This window comes from Hippocampus comes, unplaced genomic scaffold (genome assembly GCF_001891065.2).
Source record: "Hippocampus comes isolate QL1 unplaced genomic scaffold, H_comes_QL1_v1.1 scaffold194, whole genome shotgun sequence".
NCBI classification, from domain to species: domain Eukaryota; kingdom Metazoa; phylum Chordata; class Actinopteri; order Syngnathiformes; family Syngnathidae; genus Hippocampus; species Hippocampus comes.
Genome location: NW_017805828.1, coordinates 815,291 through 823,711, shown reverse-complemented (window position 1 = coordinate 823,711; position 8,421 = coordinate 815,291). Strand labels below are relative to the sequence as shown.

Sequence of the window (8,421 nt, the reverse complement as noted above, 5' to 3'; positions counted from 1 at the left end):
GACGCAGGAGATAGGGCCAAGGCCTACGTGTGCATCACTGCCGAAAGCAACGGTAGCATCCAAGAACTTCAATCAGACACCTAACAAAGCAACAAAAGACTACATGTGAATTCAGAGTTTTTGTAACACGTCCGTTTTATGCGTTGTCATAGCTTACATGAGCAAAAATGGTGTTGCTTTTGGTATTTTTTTTGGGCAAAGTCTCAGCACATTTTATCATTGTTTTGATTGAATTGTTCTGGGATTCTGCTTGTTTGGTTGCATACGGTTTTACAGAATCATCAACAAACAAAAAAATAATAATGGGCAGATGCCAATGTGGGATACATATTTCTACTTCAGTTCACCAATGAGGTCATCCAAAGGGAATTTCCTCACACGGCAGGTTTAACAGTCTTGTTATGCTGAAGGTCAAATTGACCAGTTTTTAAAAGTTTGGAATTTGATTTCATTCTTTTTATGGAAAAAAAAAAACAAAGTGATTCTCAAAGTGTGTTAAGATTACCGCACGTGGTACTCGGCTTTGATCTAGCGGCATGTGAGAATCACTCAATTCAATATTGAAATTGCATAATATTATTTTCTATGTCAATTTTTAATCCAGTGCAGTACATTTGTTAAGTATAGTTCAGTTGTATTTCACTTTGATGTGCAATACATTTGAATTGTATTATTACAGTTCTTAAGTGGTCCCCCCATCACCACCCCCCCCATTTTTCCCTACATTTAGACGCAGTGCATGATCTGACGGGGATTTTAATTTAAACCCAATTTTTGTTCCCCTAAAATTGTACATTCATACCCCATGATACTTCATGACATAAAACTCGTTGATTTTAATTCCGGAAATTGTCCAGTTTCGTTCACTGAACAGTGCTCAATGTCTTCAATTCTGTTGACGCTTTTAATTGTGCTTTTGGTTGTGTGAAGTACATTGAGTAATCTTGAGTGTTGAAATGTGCTATACAGTATCAATAAAGTTGCCCACTTTGCCCGTAATTAGCATAATTCCCATTTTCAAGGTATTTTTGTCTCACAATATTGTCAAAATATCAATAAATGACATCAATGTGCATTCTGAAAAATCGCTTTTGTCATTAACTTCAGTGTAGATTGTCAGTCACGCGGGATATGGTCACCACAAGGTTGTTGTTCGTTTTGATTTTTTTTTCTTTTGCAAAAACTTTCAAAAATGACGGAGGCAATGATGCGATCAAAATGTGTGTACTGCATTTGAACTGGTGTATGCTTAAGTATCTAAGAATCATCTGCCACCCCTCGCGTACTTAATAGGAGCTCCTCTTGCCTAAAATTGAATACACGCCGCAAAACAGATTCTATGGGACGTCATCTCAGAAGACGGTGGCGAATAAAACGTTGTGACGTGAAATGATTGCCTATATGTCATTGAGTGACAGTCAGTATGGTTTGGGGGGGGGGGGCTCTGAGTAGAGTGATCACAGGAAACTCCCTCGAGCCTTCAGCTCCTTCACTCTCCGTCCTGCCCGCGAGTCGCACGGGACTCGCGTTATCTCCCTTTTACGCACACCGACATGGAGAAAGTCCACGGCGGGATGCTCGAATCCGTGGGTGACATCATCGACTTCAACGACATGAAGCTCCCCGGCGGCGATGGTTACGCGGCGGCCGGCGTGCCGACGAGCCAGGGCGACGGCTCGGTGTTCAGAGACTGCGCCAACCTGTTGGACGCCCCGCAAGAGGAGCACCAGCAGCGGGAGGAGGAAAGGGAGACTCCGTACGAGCGCGGAAGTGACTTTTTAAGATGGGAGCATTTCGTCAAAGACAACGTGGCGCAGGTCGGTTCGAGTATGTCGTCTAAGTTCATCAAGGACGAGCAAGAAGCGTCCGTCATCATGGAGGCGCCGTGCCCGGCCTTCGAGGAGCTCGACGGCTGCTCCCAAGGCGGCCGCAAGCAGCCCCACTTCGGCTTCGGAGAGCCCGAGTGCGCGCGCTTCGCGCCGGTGGGTCCCCGGCCGGCGCAGGAGGCTTCGCCCAACTTCCTGGTGCACGCGAACCCCGCCGAGCAGATGGCCCAGCAGGGCCAGGCGAGGGCCGACTCCCGCGGAGGCTTCGCCGGCAAGGGCGCCGCGCTCCACTTGGACGCCAGCGCGCCCTCGCCGGCTCACCTGACCGTGTACAAGAGCGAGGTGGCCCGCTGGCAGGTGCCCGCAGTCGGCCCGGGGGAGGCGCAATTCTGGTGCCAACCGGCCGGGGTGACGGAGGACCCGTTCGGCTACAATGGGATGCACAGCCAGGCCGTGGCCCAGCGGAACCAGACGCCTTTCAACGCCTTTGCCGGGTAAATTGGAACCTCCGCACACCCCACGGGCCACAGGTGTCACTGTCATTTTTTTGGTGGTTTTTAGGCTTTAGACGATCGGGAATTTGGAGACGATCACAGATCACAGTTTCATAAAGCAATTCATTCAAACTATTTACACAATTGGGAGGATTGGGAATGAAAATGATTCAATAATTTCCTGATCCCCAGAGGGGGAATCTATGTGTTATACCCGGCATTTTGCCGATTGGCAGGGATTTTTTTAAGGGTCCAAAAGTTATTTTTTTTTCTTGCTACAAGTTCACTGTTCAGCTAAACTTTAGAATTGCAGCTGTTTTTATAAAACAACCACATAGTTTTGCCTTAAAAGAATTGCTTATCTTAACCCCCCAAAAAAATGTAAAATGCTGTGTTAAAACTCCAAGTAATGGATATTAGAAAATCAATCGGTGCCGCAACACATATAGACCGACGATATAACAATAGCCACAGGCATATATTCCTTCCCCTCTGCGAAAAACAACTAATGAGTAGTTGTGATTGTTACTATGCATTATACCGCTCCCAAATGGTAAACCACATTAATATAGAGTACTGTTTTCCTGATTCAAATATATTTTTGGGGATGGGGCTGGAACAGATTCATGACATTTGCATTCATTTCAACGGGAAAACATGATTTGTGATGAGTGTTTTGGGTTACAAGCATGATTATGGCACAAATTAAACACGTAGTTCAAGGCAACATCGTTTGCGACGCCAGCCCTGGAATGTTTCTAACATGCCATGTAATTCATTCTAATTCACACAATCACACACACACACACACACACACACACACACACACACACCATAAAATATAAAAGAATAAAGCTGTCAACAAGCCATCTGACAAGAGAAAATGTCTTTCATAAAATGGCATTAATATTGAGTAAGTTACCGACTTCAGTGACATCATCTTCCCAAACTCTATTTCAAAATTTTTAATTGAAAAGACGATGAGCTAACTAAACTGCCAAAGGCGGAAATTCATTTGTATGCAAACTTACCTTCATGACTGACAGTTTCCTTCTGCACTGAAGCGTTACAGTGATGTTAAGAAGCGAGTCTGTAAAAATGCTTGTGATATCTGTAAAAAGTGAAACAAAATAGCAATTTTAGTACGTATTTGCCAATACAGTTTACCACCTTTTTAAGCATGGAACAAAGTTGAATGAATTTAACTGGCATCTCCCCCCCCCCACACACCCCACAGTATGCCTCCTCAGAGGTCCTGTGTGATCTGTGGCGACGAGGCCTCCGGGTGCCATTACGGAGTTCTAACCTGCGGCAGCTGCAAGGTGTTTTTTAAAAGAGCAGTGGAAGGTGAGGACGTTGCACACATGGAACTGTCATTTTTCAGATGACGGAAGCTCAGAATATTGTGGCATTTCTGTGAGCGCAGGGGCGCCCAACCTTTTTGGACCAAAGAGCTACTACCTCATGCGATTGTCCCGCTATCGCACATGCACGCAGGTGCGAGCAACAGCCATAACGGGAACGCGATTGTCAAACATAGCCATTCCCAAATGGCATGCAAGTAGTTGTCATCGTCACAAAGAACTCTGTCCAGCTTGCTAGTTTTGTTGGTCACACATTACAATATAGAACAAATCTAATAATTCTATCAATAATTATAGATAAGTACATTCAAACATTACCCCATCAAAATGATGGGCAAAAAAAAAAAATAATCTGCCAATTGTTAACATTTTTTTCTCTCAGTTGTTAAGTTAAACTACAGGGCAAAGTGTAAATATTTTTAAAAATGTTGTTAGCATTATGTGACCCAAAAAGTGTTTATTTAACTCAATTTATATATTTTATAGATGAATCAGTTAATTAAGGGAGTTTTACTCTGCCAAATATCGGAATCGGCATTAGCTACAAAAAAAAAATCCAAATTGGTCAGGCCAGTCTTGAGCATAAGGAATTTTCGCATGGAACATACAGCAAGGTTGAAAAGTAAAAAAGTAAAAAAAAAAAAAAAAAAATCCTTCTCAGAGTTGGGACCAAACATTCATACATTCATGTCCATTAACGCTGTTCTCCCCCCCAAAAGCGTCCGCTAACCTTCTTGGGTAACTGTTCGAGGTGGCCGGCGACGCTATCTGGGGCTTTCTGGATCTGTTTGGCTTGTTATCGCACAGCAGCGGTTACACGAGAGCCACCATGTCTCACCGTGGCCGTGTCACTCCGTCCTTACAGCCTTGCCACTATCTCATTTTCTCCTTCAGAGCTCTTTGCCAAACACTCGGGAGCCCTTCAACACCCCCTCCCCCGCCCACCCCCTCCTCCTCGTTATGCCCCTCTCTTGTATTTGAAAATGAAAAGGAGACCTGTGGAAATGATGTTTTCTGCTGGCGCCCTCTCGCCCGAAAGGTCATCACAGCTACTTGTGCGCTGGACGGAATGATTGCATCGTGGACAAGATCCGGAGGAAAAACTGCCCCGCATGTCGCCTGCGGAAGTGTTATCAAGCGGGAATGATGCTGGGAGGTGATTTGCATCATTAACAAGACCCAAATGTTTAAAAAAACAAAAAAACAAAACTGTGCGGCAGCACATTTAGACAGACGATATAATCATAGAATTCAAATTAATTAATTAAAAATAAATGCTAATGACATTAAAAAATAAAATAATCACCACATATAATAACAGATCATATTTACCCATTTTAAACGAGGGAAGTGATCCACAAATAGCCTAAATAACATGAACTAGCAATGCGCATGAGCAAACAAACTTCCACTTGTACAAAGTCATTCAATTCAGCTTTTGGCATTTACACACCAAGAATAAATATTTGGGAATACTGTAGTGGAAAACGATGAAGGAGAAGTAGACTGCATGGGCCATTATTGATCGCTCCCTTGTGAAAGAAGCAGAAAGAAACTTTCACTTTTGATGCAGCCCAAGGTGCATTCAAGTATCAACCAAAAAATAGGATATCACAGACGCTGAAAACCACCATTTTCATTTAAAAAAAAAAAAGCATTTTAGCTGAATGACATGGTTGTTTCAATTTTCATTTGGAGTATTTTTTTTCCAGGCTTCTTCTCCTTTTGGAATATTTTTGGGAAAAAAAAAATCCCCAAATTGATGTCTGGAACTCCGCTCTGCTCACAGATAAATAGGCGTATTTGGCGCACACGCGCAAACAATGAATTTGATTCGTAACCCGGCTCCCTGAACCAAACCTTTTGCTCCGCCCCTTTCAGGCAGGAAGCTGAAGCGTTTCGGAGCCCTCAAGGCGCTGGGCTTGTCGCCCTCCGTCATGTTCCCGTCGCACTTGTCCGTGCCGGGCGACACTCAGGGCCTGGGCACCATGGCGGGCATGGCGGGCATCCAGGAGATGCAGTTTTCCCAGCACATCAGCGCCATCCTGGAGAACATCGAACCCGAAGTGGTGTTTTCGGGCTACGACAGCGCGCAGGCCGACGTCCCTCACGTGCTGCTCAACAGCCTCAACAGGCTGTGTGAGAAGCAGCTGCTGTGGATCGTAAAGTGGTCCAAGTCTTTGCCAGGTAAGCTTTCTCGGCTCGCCGCCGTCGTGGTCTGCGTCGCTGCGGGTCTCGGACTGACGTGCTGGCGGAAAAAAAAAAAATATTCGGGCTTGGCAATTCATTTGAACCCTTTCATGCACCAATAATGCTAACCTGATAAGCTGTCCACTGTAGTGACCGCTGTCCATGAATGGGTTCATGTGTTCTGACAAACTCTCACAAGAGATTTGACCTAAATGAGCCCCAATCCGAAATCAGTATCCTGGCTAAAAGGGTGACGCCGAACCACCAGAATTTGTAATTATTTTTTTTGCGGAATGTTGACAAAGCAAATTGGATGAGCCCTTCCAAGATTTGCCATTAAAAATCGATATTGCTATTGATATCTTGTATTGGCCGAAACTTGACCAGTACAGTCTATACATTGGCCCCACTTCCATAATTCGCATTTCAGAATGTTGATTTCCTTTGCTCAGGCTTCCGCAATCTTCACATCACCGACCAGATGACTCTCATCCAGTACTCGTGGATGAACCTGATGGTGTTTTCTCTCGGCTGGCGCTCCTTTCAGAACGTCACCAGGGAATATTTGTACTTTGCGCCTGATCTCGTGCTAAGCCTGTAAGTACGAATGCCAGTCATCAGATCACCTGAGAGACAAGCAAAAAACAAAACAACCCCCCACCCAAAGTCAAGGCCAGCCTCTATTTTTTACTCTGTACCTCGCCCTCCTCGTCAGGGAACAAATGAGGAGATCCCCCATTTACGACCTGTGCGTCGCCATCCAGTTCCTCCCGCAGGAGTTTGCCAACCTTCAAGTGACCCGCGAGGAATTCCTGTGCATGAAGGCCATCATCTTGCTCAACACAGGTAAAACTGTTTCGCAGCACCGGCGACGCAAGCTGCAGCTCCTAGCTGCCGCGGCGCAAGTTAGCTTAGCGCCCTCGCATTCCCCCGCTATTTTCGGAAAAGTAGCGCGGATGGGTGACTCCTCCCGGTGTAGGTCGACGAGATGACCGCGGTCGCACGATCACCCGACATCACCGAGAAACACAAGACTGCACACAAACACGCTAGCTTTGTTGCAGCTGGATTATTTGAACCACTTTGACCTCAGAACGGTTCTCCCCAACTACGACGTGTTTTACTGCAGGAGGCTTTTCCTGCCATTTTTGTCGTCACATTTTACAGCACCAGCAAGAGAATTCCTAGAGCATAAGTGATCTCATTGTTCCAATGTATCAGACAGGAGAAGGGTCAGAGAGATTTCCAAGACCTTAAATGGACCGTGGCACATAGTCGAGACGGTCGAGTGAAGAAAATGTGAAAAATCAGCGACGTGAACAAGAATTTGACGTCACTCCAGAATGGATGGAGGGAAGAAAACTGGTCAGGGAGGCTCCCAGAAACAGTGAAGGGGAGGCAGGCATTTCCGGGAAGTACGTGTGACAACAATCTACCATCCATCCATCAATTATCCGAACCGCTTATTCCTCACGAGGGTCGCGGGCGTGCTGGACTCTATCGCGGCCGTCTTTGGGGAGTAGGCGCGGGACACCCCGAACCGATTGCCAGCCAATCGCGGCGCACACATCGACAAACGACCATTCACATTCACAACTCCACAGAGGGACAATTTAGAGTGTCCCGTTAACCTGCCACATTTGTTTTCGGAATGTGGGAGGAAACCGGAGTACCCGGAAAAAACCCACGCAAGCCCGGGGAGAACATGCAAACTCCACACGGGAAAGCCGGAGCCGGAATCGAAAACTGCAACCTCTGCGCTGTGAAGCGGACGTGCTAACCGCCCACAACAATCTACCGTTCTTCTTGATTTGTCTGGGCTACGTTGTGGAGCGGCGAGACGAAAGCCTGACCTCACACCTGAAATCTCCCCAAATGCGGACCCGCGTGTGGCGCGGGTCCAATCCAAAACGTCCTTGTGGTTGTGCCCTCAGTGCCTCTGGAGGGTCTGAAAAGCCAAGGCGCCTTTGAGGAGATGCGGCAGAATTACATCCGGGAGCTGACCAAGGCCATCCACGGGAAGGAGAAGGGCGTGGTGGCCAGCTCGCAGCGTTTCTACCACCTGACCAAGCTCATGGACGCCATGCATGAAGTACAACGACCAAAAACTCTTCGATCTCTGACACGCTAAAATTAGACAATGGCAAATATTCAAAAGCATAACACTCGCCTCCCCGACTCCCTTTTTATTTTTTGGGTCAGATCGTGAAGAAGGTCAACCTGTTCTGCCTGAGCACGTTCATCCAGGCCGAGGCCATGAAGGTGGAGTTCCCCGAGATGATGACGGAGGTGATCGCCTCGCAGCTGCCCAAGGTCCTGGCGGGCATGGTGAGGCCGCTGCTCTTCCACCCCAAGTGACCGCACGTTGACTGGATTTCTTTGTCTTTCCCCTTCAAGTCAATCTTTTGAGAAAAGCCGCCCCCCCTCGTGCCTCTCCTGCCTTTTTAGTCTTTACTGTGTGGGATCAATCAAAAACGGTCGATGAATAAAGCGACACTTTCAAAGAAACTCATCCGTATGACTGACAAATACCTTCTGAGAGGACCA

At 46.5% G+C, this 8,421-nt stretch overlaps 1 protein-coding gene across 1 annotated transcript; it reads left to right on the top strand.

Annotated features, from left to right (window-relative positions):
- Positions 1 to 1,452: 1,452 nt before the first annotated feature.
- On the top strand, positions 1,453 to 8,378 carry pgr (progesterone receptor). Its single transcript, XM_019887320.1, has 8 exons — positions 1,453 to 2,320; positions 3,558 to 3,667; positions 4,724 to 4,840; positions 5,566 to 5,871; positions 6,327 to 6,471; positions 6,590 to 6,720; positions 7,809 to 7,966; positions 8,077 to 8,378. The coding sequence occupies exons 1-8, from the start codon at positions 1,554 to 1,556 to the stop codon at positions 8,230 to 8,232; spliced, it is 1,890 nt and encodes a 629-aa protein (XP_019742879.1). The 5' UTR covers positions 1,453 to 1,553; the 3' UTR covers positions 8,233 to 8,378.
- The last annotated feature ends 43 nt before the right edge of the window (positions 8,379 to 8,421 follow it).